The sequence below is a fragment of the Schistocerca cancellata genome, chromosome 4 (assembly GCF_023864275.1).
Source record: "Schistocerca cancellata isolate TAMUIC-IGC-003103 chromosome 4, iqSchCanc2.1, whole genome shotgun sequence".
NCBI classification, from domain to species: domain Eukaryota; kingdom Metazoa; phylum Arthropoda; class Insecta; order Orthoptera; family Acrididae; genus Schistocerca; species Schistocerca cancellata.
In genome coordinates, this window is record NC_064629.1 from 554426295 (window position 1) to 554451612 (window position 25318).

A 25318-nucleotide genomic window follows, 5' to 3' on the forward strand; every position below is an offset into this window, starting at 1 on the left:
TGATCAGTAATCAAAGTACGAAAAGTGTGGTATTTATTAATAATGTATTGACATAAAAAACAGTTAAAATTAGTGTAATCTTATGAAATGTCAATTTGCAAACTTGATTTTCTTCAGACATTGCGAGCTATTTCATCTGTAAGCAATAAATGGCTGGTGGATGTCAAACAGAGTAGTAAATGTGTGTATTTTCTTGTTTTTGACACTGCCACAATGTGCAGAACATAACCTTGGAAGAAGTTTAATATCAATAATGTATTTTAGTCATTGATAAACATCTATAAGTTGATGTGGCCTATGAAAGATAATCAGATCTGTGCATGCGTTCTGTCTTCAAAATTTATTACAAAAGCATAAAGAGCTGTAACAGATAAACAACTGGATTTGAGTGTTTTTCTTTTGGGCCAATGCTTGTCTTTGGCTTGGCTGTCCCACTCACAAATAAAATACAACGTTTTTGTGCAGTCAGATTTTTAGCCAAATAACATGGCAGCTACTTTCAAATCTCCACATGTTGTCCAAGAATGCTTTTCATAGTTCATGTATTTCAACATAGCTTCGAGATTTTCATGGGTCCCTTTATGGTGTACTGAATTGACACAAACAAATTTCCATTATGTAAAAGTACACCTTGTAGACTATGTTTTGGTGAATCAATAAACAACCTACACTGACTTGGATCAGAAGTAATGTTAAGACAAATCAATAAACCCTTGATATCACAACAAAAAATTATATGGCCTTCTTTAAAGAATTGTGCTAATTCATTTTCTCTTTTTCTGTACCAAGAGAATGACACTTCAAGTAGGAGAAGAATTTTTGCTTTCAGTTGTGACTCAAGCTATTTGTTGGCATCTTTTTTCAGATTCAATTCATGAGTTAAATCATTTAGTTCATTTTGTCTAAATAGTTCTGGTGCAGAATCTTCTTCTGGCTTGTTAACATCATCATTGTTGCATTCATTTTCTGAGTTGCTCTCCTGTAGCAAATCATCAAGAATGGTAGACAGAATTGGAATATGGAGAGATTCACCATAATTAATGTTAAGACATTTTATATCCTTCTTACTTCTTGTGTCATGACTTTCATAAATAACAATCATGTTCATGATTTTGCGACTCGCTCTAAACCATGAGAGTTATAGAAGTCATTGATTTTCTCTTCCCATTTTTCCATAGTCTCAGTCCCTCAACATGCGTGCACCAAAGTATGCATAGCAGACATTTTACACAAAACTATTAATGTCCTTAGAAATTATGTAGCTTCCACAAATGTAACAGAATATGTTTTGGTTATTCAAACAATTGTGGGAACTCATTTCTAAGAAACTGCAAAACTACATTTAACAGTGCAGATATAACCTCAGGACACTATAGCATGTCAACAATGAACTAGTTTCCCACATAACAGTGAGTACAGCCAACTACTCCATCTTACTAAAATAAAATTTTCTTTACTTGTAATAAAATTTCTCAGTTGGGAACTTAGGTTTAAATGAAAAATGAGTTTACTTGGTTTGTGAAAAACTGTACATGATAGGAAAAAAACTAGTGACAGATCTGAAATAAGTAAAAAACAAAAAAAAGTACTTCGGGAACAGTGAAATTTGTGTAAACATGAAAAAGTATGTTGTGTAGCTGTAATATATCTCTTTTTCAAGTCAGTGTCTCAGTTCCTGGAATCAATACAAGAAATAAGAATAATCTTCACAAAGATTTAAAGAGACTATTTGGTCCAGAAGGTTTCTATTATTCAGGAACACATGTTTTCAATAAATTGCAGCCATAAAGAGTTTAACTATTTATAAAGAGCAGTGCAAGTTTGCTTAAAGGATTAATTGGTAGCCATCTCCTTCTGTTTCACTGATGAATTTCTAAATAAAATTGGCTGATGTGTATATATTATTTATAATGCCAAGTAATCTACTGCTGTCCATCTTAAGTGCAGTAATTTGATCAAGCTAAATAAGTTTTGCAGCTGGTTTCCCCTTTGATGATTCATGTCTACAATAGCCTACAATTATCATACACACCTCAGTGGATAGTAAATTTAAATGTTTTGCACCAAGTTTCTTATTTACATTTTAAATGGAAAATGTGTTTAAGATTTTTCTACTTATTTCACATCCATGAGGACCATTTCATTAGGGATCTGGGGAAGATACAGCAGCAAAGGCTTTTTTCTTTGTAAGTATATTTTATGTATCCTTTCTTCTATGAAATGTTCTACAACCTTGAGGACCTCCTCACTCTGGATCTTTGGAACAATAAGTACATCTAATCTAATCTTGCCCTTGTAAATACTGTAATATTTTACACTTCTCTAATTTAATGAAATTGACTCTGATTGACTGTATGAAGTAATTTTTATAATCTACCAGAGGTGTGGTATGACACTACTGATCTCATCAAGATTTCTTCTTCATACATTATTTGATACTGCTGGTTATGTACATTACTCATCTCTAAATGTGTTAACCTATTTTTGCCACACTATTTCATTTCATGCATAATATTTTCAGCATCTGTCTTGGTACACTTAAACATGCTGCAGTTATTGTCAATCTTTGTTATTTTAGATTTTACCTTTTTTCTGGTCAGTAGGCCCAAGATATAAACATTGGAAGCAATTACATCACATTTTAATAATTTATCTCCATCCACTTTCCTCCTAAAAAATAGAGGACATTCTCTGAGGAAACAAAAAGCTAAGTGAGACAGTCATACAGTACCATATTTGTGAGTGTTCAAAGCAGAACAGAAGTCACCTATAGGAAAATCAGCACTGAGACTGTAGCAAAAGTTCAAATGTCAGTTTTAAAACTTTCTAAGTGTTTGAGGCCTTCCTGCTTAGTCCTTGACTGATCTACTTTAGATAAGTTCATTCCTCTACATGCCAGAAAAATTCAACTCTGTTCATGAAAGGTACCATATATGTGGCATCTACATCTACATCTACATCTACATCTACATGACTACTCTGCAATTCACATTTAAGTGCTTGGCAGAGGATTCATCGAACCACAATCATACCATCTCCCTACCATTCCACTCCCGAACAGCACGCGGGAAAAACGAACACCTAAACCTTTCTGTTTGAGCTCTGATTTCTCTTATTTTATTTTGATGATCATCCCTACCTATGTAGGTTGGGCTCAACAAAATATTTTCGCATTTGGAAGAGAAAGTTGGTGACTGAAATTTTGTAAATAGATCTCGCCGTGACGAAAAACGTCTTTGCTTTCATGACTTCCATCCCAACTCGCGTATCATATCTGCCACACTCTCTCCCCTATTACGTGATAATACAAAACAAGCTGCCCTTTTTTTGCACCCTTTCGATGTCCTCCATCAATCCCACCTGGTAAGGATCCCACACAGCACAGTAATGTTCTAACAGAGGGCGAACGAGTGTAGTGTAAGCTGTCTCTTTAGTGGACTTGTTGCATCTTCTAAGTGTCCTGCCAATGAAACGCAACCTTTGGCTTGCCTTCCCCACAATATTATCTATGTGGTCTTTCCAACTGAAGCTGTTCGTAATTTTAACACCCAGGTACTTAGTTGAATTGACAGCCTTGAGAATTGTACTATTTATCGAGTAATCGAATTCCAACAGATTTATTTTGGAACTCATGTGGATCACCTCACAGTTTTTGTTATTTAGCGTCAACTGCCACCTGCCACACCATGCAGCAATATTTTCTAAATCGCTTTGCAACTGATACTGGTCTTCGGATGACCTTACTAGACGGTAAATTACAGCATCGTCTGCGAACAACCTAAGAGAACTGCTCAGATTGTCACCCAAATCAGGAACAGCAGAGGTCCCAGGACACTTCCCTGGGGAACACCTGATATCACTTCAGTATTACTCGATGATTTGCCGTCTATTACTATGAACTGCAACCTTCCTGACAGGAAATCACGAATCCAGTTGCACAACTGAGATGATACCCCATAGGCCCGCAGCTTGATTAGAAGTTGCTTGTGAGGAACGGTGTCAAAAGCTTTCCGGAAATCCAGAAATATGGAATCAACCTGAGATCCCCTGTCGATAGCGGTCAATACTTTGTGCGAATAAAGAGCTAGCTGCGTTGCACAAGAACGATGTTTTCTGAAATCATGCTGATTACGTATCAATAGATCGTTCCCTTCAAGGTGATTCATAATGTTTGAATACAGCATATACTCCAAAACCCTACTGCAAACCGACATCAATGATATAGGTCTGTAGTTGGATGGAATACTCCTACTATCCTTCTTAAACACTGGTGCGACCTGCGCAATTTTCCAATCTGTAGGTACAGACCTATTGGTGAGCGAGCGGTTGTATATGATTACTAAGTAGGGAGCTATTGTATCAGCATAATCTGAAAGGAACCTAATCGGTATACAATCTGGACCTGAAGACTTGCCTGTATCAAGCAATTTGAGTTGCTTCGCAACCCCTAAGGTATCTACTTCTAAGAAACTCATGCTAGCAGCTGTTCGTGTTTCAAATTCTGGAATATTCCATTCATTTGTCCTGGTGAAGGAATTTCAGAAAACTGTGTTCAATAACTCCGCTTTAGCGGCACAGTCGTCGGTAACAGTACCATCGGCACTGCGCAGCGAAGGTATTGACTGCATCTTGCCACTTGTGTACTTTACATACGACCAGAATTTCTTAGGATTTTCTACCAAATTTTGAGATAATATTTTGTTGTGGAACCTATTAAAGGCATCTCGCATTGAAGTTTGTGCCAAATTTCGCGCATCTGTAAATTTTAGCCAGTCTTCGGGATTTCATGTTCTTCTGAACTTTGCATGCTTTTTCCGTTGCCTCTGCAACAGCGTTCAGACCTGTTTTGTGTACCATGGGGGATCAGTTCCATCTCTTACCAATTTATGAGGTATGAATCTCTCAATTGCTGTTGCTACTATATCTTTGAATTTCAGCCACATCTCGTCTATATTTGCATAGTCAGTTCGGAAAGGATGGAGATTGTCTGTTAGGAAGGCTTCTAGTGACACTTTATCTGCTTTTTTAAATAAAATTATTTTGCATTTGTTTCTGGTGGATTTGGAAGGAATGGCATTGAGCCTAGCTACAATGACCTTGTGACCACTAATCCCTGTATCAGTCATGATGCTCTCTATTAGCTCTGAATTGTTTGTGGCTAAGAGGTCAAGTGTGTTTTCACAGCCATTTACAAAAACTCGTGGGTTTGTGGACTAACTGCTCAAAATAATTTTCAGAGAAAGCATTTAGGACAACCTTGGAAGATGTTTTCTGCCTACCACCAGTTTTGAATAAGTATTTTTGCCAACATATTGAGGGAAGTTTGAAGTCCCCACCAACTATAACCGTATGAGTGGGGCATTTATTTGTTACGAGACTCAAATTTTCTCTGAACTGTTCAGCAACTATATCATCGGAGTCTGGGGGTCGGTAGAAGGAGCCAATTATTAACTTAGTTCGGCTGTTAAGTATAACCTCCACCCATACGAATTCGTGCGGAGTATCTACTTCGACTTCACTACAAGATAAAGCACTACTGACAGACACAAACACTCCACCACCAATTCTGCCTAATCTATCTTTCCTGAACACCATCTGAGACTTTGTAAAAATTTCTGCAGAACTTATTTCAGGCTTTAGCCAGCTTTCTGTACCTATAATGATTTCAGCTTCTGTGCTTTCTATTAGCGCTTGTAGCTCACGGACTTTCCCAGCACAACTACAACAATTTACAACTACAATTCCGACTGTTCCTGATCCAAGCATGTCCTGTATTTGCCATGCACCCTTTGAGATTGCAGCCCACCACGTACTTTCCCGAGGCCTTCTAACCTAAAAAACCGCCCAGTCCATGCCACACAGCCTCCGCTACCCATGTAGCCGCCAGCTGAGTGTAGTGGCACCACAGAAGTTTTTCTTATTTGCTTGTAATTCATTCCGGAATCATTTTCTCTTCAAAATATGATATCTGTTGTCTTATAATATTTTGTGTGTGATCTCAATCAGACATTTCATTTTAGGGGAAAATGAAATGAACGACAAGATAAGTAGCCAAAGCACACCTGCTCTTACAGAGTGGTTTTGCATAGTGAAATTTTAACATCAATATGTGTCATTATAGCAGTTTATTCAGATCTGAGAAGTTCTATATACTGATCAACTCATAAATCTGCAGCTTACTGACTTCATATATCCACTGGTTAAAGTGCTTTTTGATTTAATGATTTAATGTTTAGTTAATCTCAGAATTAATTCCAAAACAGTTTTACTCAATTTAATTTACAGTTGCACCTGTGATCAGCAATACGCCAACAAAAATTAGTGCAGTTGATGGTCAAATAGTAACATTAAATTGCAAGGCAGAGGGTATACCAAGCCCAGTAATTACATGGCTTAAGAATGAACAACCAATTACCCTCTACAAGAAAGATATAATTTTCCTTGATAATAACTCAACAGTGAGGTAAGCTTTCAGGTAAACAAATATATGTGTGGACTTCCATTTCTTTGTTAACACATTACAGCCCTCTTGATGCCAAATCCAGTATTTTAGTAGTAGTAGCAGTAGTAGTGGTAGTAGTAGCTTTATTCATCTGTAGATCTCTTTTTACAAGGATATAGGACATGTCAAAGTATTTATAAGTTCAGATCAATTTAAAATAAGGAAATTTGTATACACATACATTTACAGACTTCTAGTTAGAGACAATCATTAGATTTACTCCTGGTATACAATACTTTTTTTTACAAATAACATTATTAAATAATGTAATGCCGCACTGTTCACTCATATCTCACTATCAGTCACTGCACACACTATACACACATTGTTTCATAACACTTCAACACACACACACACACACACACACACACACACACACTGGTGATCTCTGGGCCATTTTCTGTACCACGACTTCCCATTTGCTATCCTGAAAAACTGAGTCAGCATCCATCATCCATCCACAATGAGTGAGATGTTGAGCTCAGAAAGAGCTGCTAAAAAGGACCTCAATTCACATATTAAAAACAAAGATGTACCAGTAGGTAACCCTAAAAAATTAGCTGATTTTGTAAACTCATATTTCAGTAGTATTGCAAAAAAATTACAGCAGGAATTTCCAGATACGTATGATTTACCTACTCAGAACCAGCCAAGAAACTCATTGGTGCTCTTGCCAACTACAGAAAGGGAAGTGGCACTAGTAGTACACCAACTAAAAAATAAAACTTCAGTAGGTCTTGATGAAATCCCAGTCTGCGTAGTTAAAGATTGGATAGACTCCATAAAGGGCCCATTAACAGACATAATTAATTAATCTTTCGAATCTGGATACTTTCCGGAGTACCTAAAACAAGCAAACGTTATACCTATCCTTAAAAACGGAGATGTGGAAAATGTAGAGAACTACAGGCCGATCTCTATACTGTCTATCATTTCTAAAATAATAGAAATACTAGTCAAAAAGAGACTGCTAAATTACCTGAATAAATATAATCTTCTTTCCAATGACCAATTTGGTTTTAGGCCCGGAAAAGGCACACAATCTGCTATAGCACAGTTCACTAAAGTAATTTTAGAAGCACTGGACAAAGGTGAAAATGTAAGTGGTATCTTTTTAGACTTGTCCAAGGCCTTTGATACAGTTGACCACAAAATCTTACTTCATAAATTAGAGAAAATAGGAATAAGAGGTGTGACAAAGAAGTGGTTCAAATCATACTTGGAGAACAGAGTTCAACGAGTTGAGGTATCACAAGTTTCAAACACTTCCCTTATAAAACACCTGTCTGACCCAGAAAATGTGAATATAGGCGTCTCACAGGGAAGTGTATTAGGCCCAATATTGTTTCTTATATACATTAACGACTTCCCACAAAGTATCAGACATGGAGAAAAAATACTTTTTGCTGATGACAGCAACGTAGTAATAACAGGTGAAAATCCAACACAACTGTCAGAAAGAGCAAACGAGGCTCTCAATGATGTCCACAACTGGTCATTAAAAAATAAAGTGACCCTAAATGTAAAGAAAACTAACTATATTAACTTCCAATTGAACAAAAAACACAATGCCACTAGAAAAAAAGTTAATAATAATGAATTAGAATGTGTAACAAGTACCAAATTCTTAGGGATGAATGTAGACAGCCAACTGAAATGGAAAATCCATGTCAACGTTTTGGCAAAGAAATTATCCACAGCATGCTATGCTCTTAGAATCCTTGCACCGGTATGCAATAATACCTGTCTTAAAATAACATATTACGGATATCTACACTCAGTTCTCAGCTATGGGATCATGTTTTGGGGAACAAGTGCCAGTAACATACAAACTGTGTTCAAAGTACAAAAAAGAGCCATAAGGATAATAACAAACAGCAACAACAGGGCCCACTGTCTAGAATTATTTAGAAAGCTAGGAATTCTAACTGTTTCTTGTGAGTATATCTTTCAGAACATAATGTTCATTAAGAAAAATCTCAACATGTACAACACAAACAGCCTAATACATGACCATGAAACAAGAGCTTGTCACCACCTCCATCTAGATAGAAAGAACAAGGCAAATATGCAAAAAAGTATATTTTATAATGGGATAAAACTGTATAACAAATTAGCACAAGAAATTAAAGAAATAAATGAGCCCCTCACTTTCAGACAAAAGCATAAAACCTTTTTAGTAAGTAAAAGTTGTTATACTGTAAAAGAATATTTAACATAGATGTAGATTATTAGCAACATATGACATTATCACCAAAGTTTTATGTAATTATAAATGTGTGTATGACTAGTTATAAAAACTACACAGAATATGAGAAACATGTTTCATTGTAAATGTAAATGTGTGCTCATGTGTCGTAAACTCATGACATCCATACAATATTTATTGTTCCACGGATGAATAAATAAATAAATAAATAAATATATCTAAAAACAAAGATGATGAGACTTACCAAACAAAAGCGCTTGCAGGTCGATAGACACACAAACAAACACAAACATACACACAAAATTCAAGCTTTCGCAACCAACGGTTGCTTCGTCAGGAAAGAGGGAAAGTGAGGGAAAGACGAAAGGATGTGGGTTTTAAGGGAGAGGGTAAGGAGTCATTCCAATCCCGGGAGCAGAAAGACGTACCTTAGGGGGAAAAAAGGACAGGTATACACTCGCACACACACACATATCCATCTGCAGACACAAGCAGACATTTGTAAAGCCAAAGAGTTTGGGCAGAGATATAAATAAATATAAATAAATAAATAAAAATATTGTGCTATGCATAGCTTGGGGGTAAGTATTTCTTGAAAGGAAAAAAAAGGAAGAAAAACATAAAGTGAAGGTGTTGTGTGGAATTTTTTGTGTTTTATAATCATTATTATTGTTATTATTATTTATTTGTATGACATTTTTTTATCATACCTCTACTCTTTTTTATCTTTTTTAAATAAGTGTATTTTTGCAATTTTAAGACTACACCACTCTTTATGATGTCTTTGTAAGTGAAGAAACCTGGGGTTTTCAAAGTTGGTGTCTTTGCAAGTTCATAACTTTGTTTATCTGCAGCTGTCTGGTGCTAAAAAATTGGAAACTTGAGGCAAGAATGAGGTCATTTAGACTACAGAAAAAGATTATTAGACTAATGGAGTGGGTGAACCAATGACCATCATGCAGGCAGCTATTTAGGACAAATAAAATACTACCTCTTCCATCTTTTTATTTATTATAAAATACAATTATTATGAAAGAAAAATTAAACAGTAACAAACCATTCATCACCTATAATGAATCTGTACACAGTTACCACACAAGACAAGTAAATGCTGTACATCTACAACAAAGAAATACAGCATTATTGCAGAAAGGCAAACTCCATCCTAGCTTCAAACTTTATAATGCATCACCCAATCCACAAAAATAATAATGGATGGAAATAATTTCAAATCAGCCTTGAAGGATTATTGGGTCAAGAGTAACAGTGCACTAAGAGTATTTAGAAAACAAAACTGTAGCATCAATTAAGATTGTGTTTGTAAAGTGTATAGTTAATAACTAATCAAATAATCTGTAATATTACTTGTGCGTGCTAAAAAAAGTTTCAACAAACATGTGTAGTAATTAAGGAACAATTCAATTTCTTTTGTACACTGTGCATTCCTAGGTTCAAAGGGCCAGTAAGTAAAGCAAGTTTTATCTATATTTATTTGATTGTAATTTCATTTAGAGATTCCATCAGCTACTCAGAAATTTCTGAAAGCTTTTTTTGGTGACTACTCTATGTTCGTTATCTTTTCCAGGTTCCTTGCTAACAATTTTGATTCTGGTTCATACAAATGTGTCGCTAGAAATATAGCTGGACTGAGTTCTAAAGAAATTAAGTTATCAGTATTTGGTAAGTTACATATTTCATTTTAGAGTATGCTGAGAGAAATGTAGAAATGTAGATGGTAGAAAGCATAGTTTCTCTTACCAATTAGCACAGAAATCTTACTCAGGTGTATTAACAGAGGCCTTCTCTAGTAATAGGCAAAGGTGGCTACACACAGATTGTAAGTAAAATAGATATATTACTTTTATCAAATGTGTAGGGCATTACAAAATCATGTTTAATGATGTTATAAATGTATCAAAAAAAATGTAAAATAGTGACTCAGTATAAAAATAAATCAAAGGTAGTACGCAGCAGGGTTAAATCTGAATTGGATGTTTCTGTCTGTAACCATAACATTTCTAATATTAAGCCTGAAAATAACAACACCAGATCCAGCAAAAATATTTCAGTGGTTCAATTACTTTTTCATAAATGTTGTGAAATTTGATTTCAGTGTAGCAGATTACCAGTAAAAAAAAGAAATCTGTGTTGGTTTGGTACAAATTTCAGTTGCCTTCAAAAGTTTAGAAATGTTTTGCAGTAGCATAGAAAATATTATATTATATATACCATGAAAGGTAATTAAATCTGTGCATTAAAGAATAGATCATCCACTGCCTGCACCATTTCGACAATATACTGCTTCCAGGCATATTAGAGTGAGAACCTGTCAAAAGTCTCAATAATCATCTTTTGGAGCATGGACCACTGCAAGAAGACAGCCATTGAGACTCTGGCAGGTATCAATGGGAATGTGAAGCAAAGTCGACTTCAGTACCATGGTTGGCTGTGCTAGGTTTCTCAGTTGAGGATCTTTGGCACGAACATACCAATCTAGGTGGTCCCATAGATTCTTAATTGGGTTTTAATGTGGGAAGGTTGGTGGCCTGTGGCATACAGTAAACTAATGCTGGTTCTCTTTGAACGATGCACATACTCTGTGAGTTTTGTGAAATGTTGTATTGTCCTGCTGGTAGATGTCATTGTGCCAAGGAAAAACATGTAGTGATGGACAAGGTCTCCAAAGATAAATGCATACTTCTATTGATCCACTGTGCCTTCCAGAATTATGAATCACCCAGGGAATGCCACAAAAACGTTTCTCAGACACTAACGCTCTGTCCTCCAGCCTGGAACCTTGCGACGATTGTTGCAGGATGATTGGTTTCTGACATTTCACACTGTACACTCCAAAAGTCATCTTTCATGTGAAAAGGCCACCTGTTGCCACTCAGTTGATGACCAGTTGCAGTATTGGTCTGACAATTCCAGACTTTATCACCAGTGAACAGCAGTCAGCATGCGTGCATGAAGCAGGCGCCTGCTGTGGAGATGCATATGTTCTCTGAATGGTTATTGAGGAGATGCTGATGGTAGCCCCTTGGTTTATCTGGTTGGACAGTTGCTCAACAGTTGCACATTTATTCAACTACACACATCTCCACAGCCATTGCAAAGCATGAGGTTATTTTGCACAACCAGTTTGGCTTCTTCCAAGAAAAATTCACTATAGGGACTGTAAGTGACATTGTTGACATGATATGTGCTTCTCAAGACAAAAATAGTAAAGTGAGGGGTCATATGATCTCACCAAGACATTCAGCTCAGTAAACAACTTGTTACCAATCCATGAAATAAAATAAACAATAAGGACATTGCTCTGCAGTGTATTGCTTCATATGTATCTCACAGAAGACAGAATATAATTATGTCCTCATAGGCAGCAAATTATTCTTCAGAACAGAAAATAGCAACACAGAGTGTCTGTCATGTCTCTGTATTCTGTCCTATTTTCTTTTGTTCTCTGTTAATGACTTTTTCATTGATGTTTATGTGCCTTCAGTTCTTTTCCCTGATGATACATCTGTTTTAATTGAGAATCACAAAGCAAGAAAAGTCTATGAGTGCATCATTAATATTCTAGATACCTTTGAAACCTAGTTCCAACTAAACAGACTGACTCTGAACATCTCAAAAATCCTTGTGGTACAATTAACCTTTAAACTCCAGAAGACAACTGTAAACATTAAAAATGGGGTTGGTCAAAAAAGGATCACATAGGGAAATTTTTGAAGGATTGAAAATTGTTAGCTTTTCCAGCCATTTAGATTTTTGAGTGCATATCTACTTGAAGTCTCAGCATTATTAAACAAAGTCTTCATAAGTATGAAACAAGAAACAAAGATAGAAAGTTTACTATATGAACCTTAACTTTTATCCAAGGCTTTGCCTCAAAAGCGCAAGAGGATTTGACAACTATATTGGTAAAAAAAAGGATCTTACAATCAACAGCATCTATAGCATTGATGAATTTTATGAAATGTTAGCTTTAAATTTAATATAAGCCAAGAAATTGTTTGCAGTTATTTCCCAGTGATAGGTGATATAATGGTATTAGTGATAGTGCAGTGTCATGACTGAGAGTGACACACAATTATTTTCCAAATGCTCTGTATAGAGATGGTAAATAAATACAATGCAGTAAGAACAAGAGACAGTTTACAACAGTTGCAATGGAATAAAGTTATATACTGTGCAGGCATGTAATAAAAAAAATAATGAAAACTGCCTGTAGATATTTGTGTTTAGCTGGACTAGGTGTATGGTACTTATGTGTATTTAAATTTTATGCATTTATGTATATTTAATTAGTGAACACATTCAAATAACATCCATTCATTTCATATTGTGTACAAGTGGAGAAATAAATAAATAAATCAGTATCTCCTTGATATATAGGTCAGGCAATTTTTGGACTTTAATCCATACCAGTGATTTAGAACATCCTACTTTAGGATGTGACTGATTACTTGCAGCACAGAGTCGAATGAAATGGCAATGTTGACTAATGCCTTGAAACTCAGTAGCACATTATAAATAGCAATGCATATGATTAATTTGATAGAAGAGCTGAAACCAGTGAGAAACGTCTTGCACCTGACATTTGTAATAGTGGGCCAGCAGATCTGCCAGTTTGTCAGTACTGGGTAAAGAGGGATCAGGCTGGGAAGAAAGATTTTACAATAGTCAAGAATTTTGCAGCCACACAATGCAAAAATGTGATTACAGCATTTATAGACACTCCAGGTTTGAACTGTCACAAAACAATGTTTCAAATGTGGGATAAAATCCAGAATGAATCATGCACTCTGCAGGGGAGTGTGAACTTTCTTCCAGAACTGCTAGTGCCAAAAGGTATGCACATCTTCCAGAAGTCTGGAAGGTAGGAGAGAGGTACTGACAGAAATAAACTGTGAGGGCTGATCATGAGTCATGGCTGGATAGCTCACGCGGCGAGAGCATTGCCCATGAAAAGCAAAGTTTTGAATTTGAGTAATGGACTGCTTATAACTTTGATCTACCAGGAAGTTACATAGACTGTAGTTTTCCTATATTCACAGATGCTGTTGAATTGTGGCAATAGGAAAGACTCAATCAGACATAAGTATGAGGACAACAGTGAGAGGTGCTGCGTTATTTTATGAGTTATTGGTGTTGTTGTTGTTGTTGGTGGTGGGGGTGTTAGTGTTGGTGGTTGGATTGGTGGTGGTGGTGGTGGCAGTGCCAGTGGTGTTGAAAGAATTGTTGTGAAGCTTTCAAGAGTTCTATTTATAATCAAGTTCATAGTTTGAAAAATGCTGTCTTCACCTTACTGGATTCTAAATAATACAACTAATTAATGAAAGAAGAAAATATCTGAACCCCACTGCCTAAGAACAACCTCAGTACTTCAACAAATTAAGAAGTCTGATCATGAAGAACACAATTTATAACAATGACCACAATAAACACATATGGAGACACTGTGTGTGTGAGAAAGAGAGAGAGAGAGAGAGAGAGAGAGAGAGAGAGAGAGAGAGAGAGAGAGAGAGAGAGAGAGGCAGACAGACAGACAGTAGGCACAAAGCAGCTTTGACATGGGCTGAATAATGAATTAGTGTAACACATGTTGCTGTGGCTGGCAGCATGACATCATCTTGCTGACTGTGAGGAAACTTACTGATTGCCAAAAGTGATGATCCTATGCATTTTTCTTGGCTGTAAAGGAGCTATTGTAGATGTTAAGCAAACTAATTATTACTAATTTCTACTGTTATGAACTGCTGGATTTTTATTTAAACGGATAGTGAACGTAACTGTTTTTATACAACTGTCTAGAGCACTCATTTAATTGCAGGGAGCCAGCTGTGTGTGCTGATTTGAAACTTCTGGGGATTAAAACAGTCTGTCAGACTGGGATTCAGATTTGGAACCTTTTCCCTTTTGTAGGCAAATGGTCTGCCCACTGAGCTACTCAAGCACATCTCAAAACTGGTTCCCACAGCTTCACTTCTAGCATAATCTCTCTGCTGTTGCAAGGTATGCAGGTGCACTTCACTTGAGTTTTGAAGGTAGGAGAGAGATACTAGAGGATATGAAGCTGTGGTGGAGGCTTGTGAGTCATACCTAGATAGCTCAGTCACCAGAAGATTTTCCCATGAAATGCAAAGGTTGCAGGTTTGAGTCCTGATGCAGCACACACTTATAATCTGCCAAGAAGTTTCAAACCTTGTTTTGCTTTGTTTTTTCTATATCATGTGCACGGGTAATTTGAAAGATCTAGATTAGAGTAAAGTTTATATCTTTTGCCAATTAAGTAAGGTAAATTGTGCATTTCAGATATTCCATTAGTATATGCTTGTTTTGTGGAAATAATCTTGAAACTGTGTTTTATATTTGCAGTTTTAAAATTGAAGTAGGAAATTAGAAGAGTTAACAAGACACTAGCTGAGAATATTTTTCATTCATTGTGTCTCTATATCATTTTAATTATCTCAGTGCTTATGATTTCAGTGCCTCCAAAGATCCATCCACCTTCTGAAGAACTCATTCATTCATCCCTGGGCCAAGTAATAATTCTAAACTGCCATGTAACAGGATCACCAGAGCCAACCGTTATTTGGAGAAAAAATGAGGATCTCATTTACAACACCACAAATCTAAGGTAATACTCTCCAGTCATTTCTTTATGTTTGAAACTCTTTCAGTTAAATGTGTTATTCAGTGTAGCATCATACTTGCAGACTGATATTTCGTTATGCTTCTCATTTATTACTATGAATTAAAGTTGAATGCAGGAAAATGTTTTCTTTTGAGCATAATATGTGACATTTATCTTGATGCATTTCCAATAGCAGTTGCTTGGATTGATTCCACAACTATATAAGCCACTTTTTAGGGGAAGAAGGTTGACTGAACAGCTATAGTTTTCCTTTGAGCTTTATTCACTTACCAGTTTTGGAAACTTATTTCTGTGTCAGTAGTGTATGATATGCCCCATTGACTTAATATGATCTATATAAGAGCAACCACTGTGAATTTCATGGGGGAAGGGGAGCAACAAATGCAGAGACAGAGAGAGAGAGAGAGAGAGAGAGAGAGGTACTTAGCTATGATGTGACTGTAACTACATCATGGTTGAGCACTTACCACAGCATGGAGTGTTTTCTTTCTTTCTTTTCTTCTTCTTCCTTTTTTTCCCAGGAATTTATACCAGTGGTCTTGTGATACAAAATTAATCTGATATGCAGCACTGAGAATAGAAATATAAGTGCCCAAAACCAGTCAACAATTGAAGTTTGAAGTTGTTCCCCTAAAAAAAAAAAAAAAAAACATTTGAGGCCTACCACAAAACAGTTGAGCAGCAGCTTGTAGAAATTTCTGACAAATAAGTAGTCTTTCATTCATACCGTACAAAATTAAAATAAATTCATGAGCAATTGAATGAGGAACATGGGTTGTGTTACTACAAAGTATGAAATAATTTAGTGTGTAATGTTCATTCATACTTTCACACATGTGAGATACTCATACCATCAGAATTTGCACTAGCTGTCAGCAACCACAATTGATTTCAGAATGGTAAATCATGCCATGTCACTGCATTTGATTTCAGCCACATCATAAGTGACTGGCCTTCGGACAATCCATTTCCAAGGTCATGCTTGCACTGGTCATTTCACCCGCTACCATGTCAAGAGCGTACTGTGAACACTTTATTTGAGGATAACTGCCATATCCAGAACTTCCATGGACAATCACATCTAGACAATATAAATACTATAAGGGCCAAAATTTATGGTGAACAAAATAAAGTTACATATAACAAATGGGGCAGTTTTTCATTAATTAATCTAGATGAATGGTCTTGTTAGTCTGTCACAGATTTTTACAATTGAAAGATGGACCACAGTGCAATAAGCCTCTTGTCTATTACATATTAGAATACAATAACTGGTTGGCAGCCATAGCATCCAGTATCATCTCCTTGCTATGGGGCATAAAAATTACAGCCCACTCTTGTACCTATACTCACCAGTCTTCTCATGACAAACAGATTAGCATAGGGATCAGGTAGCTGTCTCTGGACAGTCAAAGCATGGGAAAAGTATGCCTCAATTTATGTTGGTACAAGTCAGTGACTGGGTATGAGGGTATTGAAAACCACTAGAGGTGTTGTACCCCATTTACCATCAGAGCACTATTAATGGTGTGCTCTTGTGTGGAATGTTTACATAGGGTGAAAGGGGTCCCTGGTATTGCTGTAATTGTGTCACTATGGCAAATAGTACAGGAATGTACTGTCTGATCATATGCCTCTGTTTATCTGTCTGCAGCTCCCACTACCCCATTACTTTTTAATAGTCTCATATTGGTAGAGGAACATTCCTTTAACATACAATCATCCCACAGTAACCTTAAACTCAGTTATAATTAGCACATCTGCAGATCACAATCAGGAGGTATGTATATGACTTGAATCCAGCTTCAAGTTTTGTCTGCAACTTCTGTGTGGCAGTTGTATAGTCAGGGATCTATATCTACATTCCACAAACCACCATTGGGTATGAAGTAGAGGGTACTTCTTGTACCACTATCTTTTACTCCCTTTCTGTTCTACATACAAATGGTGTGTGGGAAGAATGATTGTCAGTAAACATCTGTATTAGCTTTATTTTTTCCATTGTGGGCATTTTCAAAGAACTATACATGAGGACGTAATATGTTGCCTATAGCATCTTGGGATGTACTCTCATAACACTCTTGTACTGACTAAATGATCCTGTGGCAAAATTTGTCAGTCTTCATTGGATCTTTTCTGTCTCTTGTTTAATCCAACCTGGTATGGGTCCCATACTGATGAGCATAATTCAGTAATTGCTCAAACAATTATTTGTAAGCCACTTCTTTCATGGATGAATTACAATTATTTATTCTTTGGACTAGCACTAGGATGAGTAACCATACAGTCTGCTGAACACTGTTGGCAAGCAGATGGTACTCAGCCATTGTGGTGCAAACTAAGGAACTACTTGATTGAGAAGTAGCGGTTCCAGTCTCGTAAACTGACATACGGCCAGGAGAGCAGTGTGCTGACCACATGCCCCTCCATATTCAAATCCAGTGATGCCTTGGGCTAAGGATAACACGGTGGCTGATCAGTTCTGGTGGGCCTTTATGACCTGTTCAGTCAGAGTTAAGGTCTTTCTTTTTTTTTTTCGCTAGGCATATGCAGCATTCCTTTTGAATTGATGACATACAGTATTTTAAACTTCCTGTCATAAATTTCTGACAACAATTACAAACAATAAAAAAACACTCTTTTTATTACTGGTACTTATAAATGATAGAGTAGTATTGGTGCAAATGAATGTGTTCTACTCCTTTGAAAGTAATCCCTTGATACTATAAAGGCATTTATTGGTAAGAAACTCCTTCAAGGCTGTTTCAAAGTATCTTCCACTTTAATTCATTTTTAAGTGTTATAAAATTTGACCCCTTGTAATAGAGGCTGTTGTCTGCAGTCTTTGTGCTATGACTTTCTAGTTGATAATCACAGTTCTCCTAGTGTTATGAATGTTATGAATGTGTACATATTGATTTAGACTAATGTACTGCTTGTATATTAAAATTAATTGAACATATTTATAAAAGTATATTAATGGCAGTGTTAGTTATTTTTGAGCATATCTTTGCAAGACTTATTATAACTAAGCTTCCGCAGAATCTTTACTGCCTTTTTTTTTTTTTTTTTTAAGGATGAATTCCATAATTATATGCATATTACATGCCCATACTTCAATTCCATATGTGAGCTGAGGATACACTAAAGCATAGTAGAGCATAGTTATTTCCTCATAATTCAGAATTTGTGACATTGTCTTCATTGTGTAAATTGATTTCCATAATTTTTTGGCATAAAGATCAATGTGATATTCACAGGAGAGTTGTCTGTCTAACATTATGTCAAAAAAGGCAGTTGTATCATCCAGTTTTATTTATATACCATTATCAGACACTATGTTCCACTGGACTCCCTCAGGTTGGTAATGTATATGAATGTCAATTGGAATTGTTTTACTAAGGTTTAAGCTTAAACAATAATCTTGGAAGTAGTTCTCCAGCCAAATAAGACACCAGAACAATTCAGGTCCAGATCATTCTCACTGGGTCTCTAGTTAATAACTGTCATGTCATCTGCTTAATTAATATCTTGTTATTGTGCACTGTGTGTAGACAGTTAATATATACTATGAGCAATAAAGGCCCCAAAACTGACCCTTGCAGCACAACACATTTTAATATAACTGGACTTGAGTTTCTTAATAATATTATCCACTTTGTGTGTGACTTGTTTAACCTGATGTCTGCCTTGTAGACGTGATTGTAAGAGACTTTTAGCTATTCCTCTGATACCATAAGTTTCCAGTTCATCAAGTAGCTGCCCACAAGATACTGTGCCAGATGCTTGTGACAGATCTAGGAATAAAATAGGTAACCTTTCTTTCTCCTCTAATTTCATTAATATTGTATACACTAGATTTCATATGGCAGTTGATGTTGTTTAGCCTTTCGTGAAACCATGTTGGGTTTCTTGTAACACTTTTCCCATGTCAGGAAAGTTTTCTAATTTCAGGGCAATCATTTTCTATAGTACTTCATTGAAGTTTTCAATTAAATAGATTGGTTGGACATTTTTGATTTTGTTGGTGCAAACTTTTTATACCATGACATGAGTATTGTAATTCTAGTTCATATGGAAGCAAACCTTCATTTAACCTTGTATAGCACAGATGAACCAGAACATGACTGATTGAATATTTGCATCTTTTTAAAATAATGGAGGAAATTTGATCCAACCCAGTAGAGATTTCATTCTGCGTTTTATATATGACTCTCTCTGTTTCAGATGTATTTGTCATAAATATACACTGAATTTTGTACCAGTTAAAGTGTTCTGTGATCACTAGAACCAGCCACACATATTACTAGATGCAATCTTCATATCTCTTCACACGCTACTTCAGATGTTTTAGAATATTGATAAATTTTGTGAGTGACTTGTATGCACCTTTGAAGTTTGCGGTGTCTTGATGACTATCAACATTATTTAATGACAGTTAATATTATAATTTGTGTAGTTAGGTATGTCTTCAGATATTTGTGTGTGTGTAATTAAAAATAGTTGTTCTGCTGGATAGTCATATCTGTGATGTTGCTACATCCTCACCTCAGGGTATATCATTGCCACACCACTGAATTACACACAGTATAGCTTTGTTACCCAGTTAATGTTGATGGAGAGTAGCAGTTGGCACAGCCAAAACTCTTGTGAGCCAGCGATATTCTTTCTATTGATAAATTATCAGCAGTGATGAATGCTTCATGTGCAATCAGGATTGAGTATCGCCTTAAATTTGTGAGACTGACTCTGGAAACAACCATATGCATTACAGTATGTTGTAACAGCTACAGTACAAAAAGGAAGAATGCCTCCTGCCTTGTTTGAATAAAATCTGTCTTACTTGAGACTTTCCCAACTCAAGAAGGGAAATAATCTTGGCTAGCCTTTACAACTCAGAGAATATCCATAAATTTATGAGTAGTTATTATACTGGTTGTCTTACAAGCTTTGTAAGGAAGACCCTAAAGTACATGATCATCAAACAGCACCTGGCCACTGTCTACGTATTCAGAAAGTTCTCAGTCACTTCCAGTGTGTTTCATGTGATATCCTTGTAAGCAGCAATACCAGAGAATGTCTCACACAGGCATCTTATGGATATTACATTCAGTTGTGAGCAGGCATTTGGATACTGATGGAGTCTACACTCTAAAAACTGAGCTTGCAGTGGGATCTTCCTAGATTCATATTGTATGTACTTCTTTTCTAGAACTTTTTCGTATCATGCCCATTGTCCATCCAGTATAATATCAAGACATGACACTAAACTGTAATTCTTCAAGTTCAGGAATACAGCAACAGCTAACATTTTTTCGTAGACTTATCATGTTTTTTGTTACAACAGTGACTACAAGCCCAATACTTGACTGCTGTCTTTGTACTTGTGTTTTGGTATGTCATATTAGATCAAAGGCAGATGTTACGCTGTGCCTTAAGTATCATTAGTATTAGTGTCAAATCCTACACAACACAGCAGATAATGTTTATATTTTGACTTGCCAGTTGGACTAGAACATCACCAACTCAAAACATGGTGACAACATATTGTTGTCTTTATTGAGTAGTGATTCTTTGAATAGCCATTTCTCATTTAGAAAACTAGTCAGTGTTCACAGACAAGAAGGGGAATGTTGCATGGAACACATGATGTAGTTTAGTGGTAGGAACCATAAAATTCACAATATCAACCTAATCACAATGATTTCTATTGTGAATCTTATTCATACTGGGACTATTTTAACTTCATAAGATTGGGTCACTTTCCTAATTTTGGTAAAACATATGGTGTTATTTTCATATATTATGTGATATGTGATTTATTCATCTCATTATGTACAATTTTCAAGTCATCTGATTTGATGTACTGGAGACATGTCAAGGTCTACAAAACGAAACTTTTTTCTCTTTTTTGAAGAGAAGTACAAAAGTTTCCATTATATTTTACATTTCTAAGTTACAGCTACACAAGTACATACAATAATACATGTAATAAAATCCCTGTGTTCAGTCTGTGAAGCTGTCCTCAATGAATTCTTCGACAGAATGATAACACTTTTCCACCAGAAGAGTAAAGAGCAATCTTTTCAGTGAACCAAGCTCCATCTCAAATATATTACTGCCTTTTATTTCATTGAAAATTTTAACCCCATAAACCTGGCAATTGGTCATAAAGTTGAAAACAGTGTGTTGGAAGTTTGAAATTATCTCTGTGGTGGGTGCTGTAATTGTGGTCAAATGGAAAGTGTCTAGTGTATGTTGATTTTTATATAAGAACACCACCACCTCATATATGTAAATTGAGGGGGTAGATAGTATTTTTAAAATTTTTAATAGTGGTCGACAGGATTCCCATTTTTTTTGCAACACACATGTTTCCTATTACTTTCTTTTGTAATACTAGGAGGCTAGTGACATTTGCTGAATTTCCCCATAAGATTATGCCATAACAAATAACTGACTCAAAGTAGCAGTAATAAACTATCTTTCTGGTATCCATGTTTGTGGCACCTGACAAAATTCACATTGAAAATGCCAAGCTGTTCAGTTTATTTGCTAAGTAATCTATGTGTACCTTCCAATTTAAATTTTTATCAAGATTTAGGCCTGAAAACTTCACATGATTTGCTTCTGTGATATCCCGATCATTGCAAGTTATCTTTATTTCAGGCCTTTCTAATGATTTAGCTTCAAACTGCATCATTTTGGTTTTAGTTACATTTAGTTTTAGTCTGTTTTGATGGAACGAAGATTCGAGTTTTTCTAAAGTATTTTTAGCTTTTTCTGGAATACTTTCAGATACCCCATTTTCAAGTAGGACTGATGTATCATCAACAAATAAGACTGAATGAGCATCAATAGCAAGTGATAGGTCATTTACGTGAAAAAGAAACAGATAGGAGCCCAAAATTGAACCTTGAGGGGCTCCTTGGGGAACTGCTTTCCAGTCTGAGGAATAATTGGTTCCATTTCAAGTTAAAATTTCTCTTTGTTTCCTATCTGACAGGTAAGAGCTAAACCATTTTAAAGCAGTGTCCCCGATTCCAGACATTTGTAATTTGTGGAGTATTAATGCATGGTTCACTGAATCGAAACCTTTAGTTAGATCACAGAATATTCCTGTTACCTCTCTACCATTATCTAAGGTGGAGTATATTTTTTTTGGATAATATCATTTACAGCATTCACAGTGTTTTTACCCTGTTAGAGTCCAAACTGTTTTTTAAAAATTATATCATTTACTGTAAGATATTTATTAAATTGTTTTGCTGCAATCTTTTCAAACACTTGTAGAGAAGACCAGCAAAAGAGAGATAGGGCGGAAATTCCCCATATCTTCTGTCAATCCTTTTTTGAATAGAGGTTTGATCTCATCATATTTCAATAAATTTGGGAAGCATCCCTGTTCAAAAGATTGATTTATAATAGTTGACAGTGGCTGAGAAATAATATCATACACACACTTAATTACAGATGTTATTTCATCCCACCCATGTGAGGTTTTGTTTTTTAGAGACCATATTTCCTTTTCCACATCCCTTTGGGTGATTTTTTCAAATTGTTTAAAAGATGTGTTCTGGCTGTTTTCCAAATTTGTGATGCCTTGATAGAATGCCATATCCACATCTGATCTTACTACATTTAGGAAGAATTCATTGAAACAACTTGACATCTGAACAGGGTTTACTATAATTTCATTTTCAAGTCTAATTTTCAAAATCTCATGAATCTTTATTTTGGCTCCTAATTCAGACTGAACAACTGACCAAACTGTTTTTGTCTTATGTCTGTGTTCTTGTATGAATTTATTATTTACCATTTTTTTAGCTGCCACTAAAAGTTTCCTAAATAAAGCTTTATATTGTTTGACATAAGTAAGAAAATACAGATTTCTGTTTGATTTTAACTCATTGTGGAGCTCTCTCTTCCTGGCACTAGAAATTTTTATTCCTGTTGTAATTTATTTGAGTTTACCATTTACTTTCTTTTGCTTAGAGCTACAAGGAAATGATTCATCAAATACCTCTAAGAAACGATTTAAGAATTTGTCATAGTTTATTGAGCTTAAACTATTGTGGTCTACAGGCCAGCTCATTATACTTAGTTTACTGTGCAATAAATACATTTTATTTTTACTGTGATCCCTTTTTATACACACTTCTGGAGGCTTTAGGTTATTTGCTTTTGGGAGCTCAATAAACAGAGCTGAGTGATCTGAAATACCAAGTCTAAGCAGTATTTGTGCTTATTTCCATTGTCAAATTTGTCGTTGGTAATAATGTTATCAATGCGGGTCACTGATCTGCTGTTTTCCCTAGTGCCTTCAGAAAAGTTTAGCTTGAAACTAGATTTCTGAATTAAGTCATGAAATTTTGTGGAATCATTGCTTTCAATTAAGACATTTAAGTTGAAGTCTGCTGCTATAACAACTTTTTTCTTACTTTCTTTCTGGAGATTTTCTAGGAGGCATTGGAATTTGGCTAAGAACACTTGTTACCGCACATCCAGGAATTCTGTAGATTGCTATAACCAGTGTGTTCAGATCACTTAGTTCTACACAGCAACTTTCCAACATGCTCTCTTCATTTAAATAATTAAAACTGTCTCTTATTTTATAACTTACAGAAGAATTGACAAGAATGCAGGTGCCTCCATGAGATTTGCTTATTCTACAAAAGCTAGAAGCTACCTTAAAATTATTAATAATGTTTAATACTTTTATACAATCTTCTGTTAACCAGTGTTCATTTAGACAGATTATTTTAATATATACAGATTCTGAAAGCAAAATTTTTAGTTCATCGATTTTGGAGTATTTACAGTTTGGTAATTCTGCCCCTAAGCCATTTATATTCCAGTGCATCAATAGATCATTTTTGTTTTTGGTTATTTCATGTGCATCCTTTGTTGGGTACCTAAACTTTTTATTTTCAGTTTGAGTCTTTTCTTTCATCACCCTTATCAGAATGAATTAGTTTCCCTTGCTCATTAGGATTTTACACACATCTATGAACATTTTACTAAGGTTCACAGAGCCTAATCTATTCAAGTGCAGGCCATCTTTTCCCAGACACTTAATGTTTAAGAACTTGTTTGGGTCAATGAATACTGCACCAAGTCTGTTGCACTGTTCCTAATGCCGGTATTTATCCTGTTGATGTCAGGATCTCTTACCAATCTTCAGTGAATAATTCCACTAATTATCAGCCTGAATGTTGGGTATACAGTTTTCACTGATCTAATCAGATTTCATGTTTCATTCATGATTTCTTCCTCACTGTTACTGTGGATGGACTTTGTTCCGACACGGATTAAGACACCTCTGTAATTATCGGTACTTAAAGTTTTGTTACCAGTTTCGCCCGTGTTTCTTTTCATGCACAATACATTCATAAAATGTTTGTTGAGTTGATGCGATCGAATTCCAGGTCGAACATCAATCTTACAGTCCAGGACAATAACATTTTTAATATAGAATCACCTATAAACAGAAAATAATTTTTGTCATCTTCTTTGTTCATTGCACTTTTACATTTGTCCTTCTTATTATAGGAAACCATTTTCCATTTATACTTATCACTTGTTTCACTGACGGAGTTCTCTGTGGTATTATTCACCATATTACACATAAGTGGATTTTTGCCACTTTGTTCAGTAATGGGTTGGTTTCTACACACACAGGATTTTCTTCCAGTAACTAGTTCAGAATTTTCTTGTTTCAGTGCTAAAATTTCTGCCTTCCCCACTTCAATGTGACTTTGAAGCAGTTTAATAATTTCTTCTTTTATGTTCACAGTACTTAGGAGTTCAGCCATCTCAGTACATTAACAATGTCGACATGCCCATGGAAAATTGTCTTTTATGAGTTTTAAATTCACTTTTGCACATTTTTCGTGAAGCCATTAGTTACATTTCACACAAAAGATGCCTTTCATGATGGGTTTCG

At 35.6% G+C, this 25318-nt stretch overlaps 1 protein-coding gene across 1 annotated transcript in view; it reads left to right on the forward strand.

Annotated features, from left to right (window-relative positions):
• LOC126185204 (hemicentin-1-like) overlaps positions 1–25318 on the forward strand; it is a 747875-nt gene that overhangs the window by 379437 nt on the left and 343120 nt on the right. The window contains exons 24-26 of the mRNA XM_049928085.1: positions 6286–6463; positions 10297–10391; positions 15204–15354. Of these exons, the coding sequence (XP_049784042.1) occupies positions 6286–6463; positions 10297–10391; positions 15204–15354 (424 nt within the window). The remainder of the gene's footprint in view (positions 1–6285; positions 6464–10296; positions 10392–15203; positions 15355–25318) is intronic.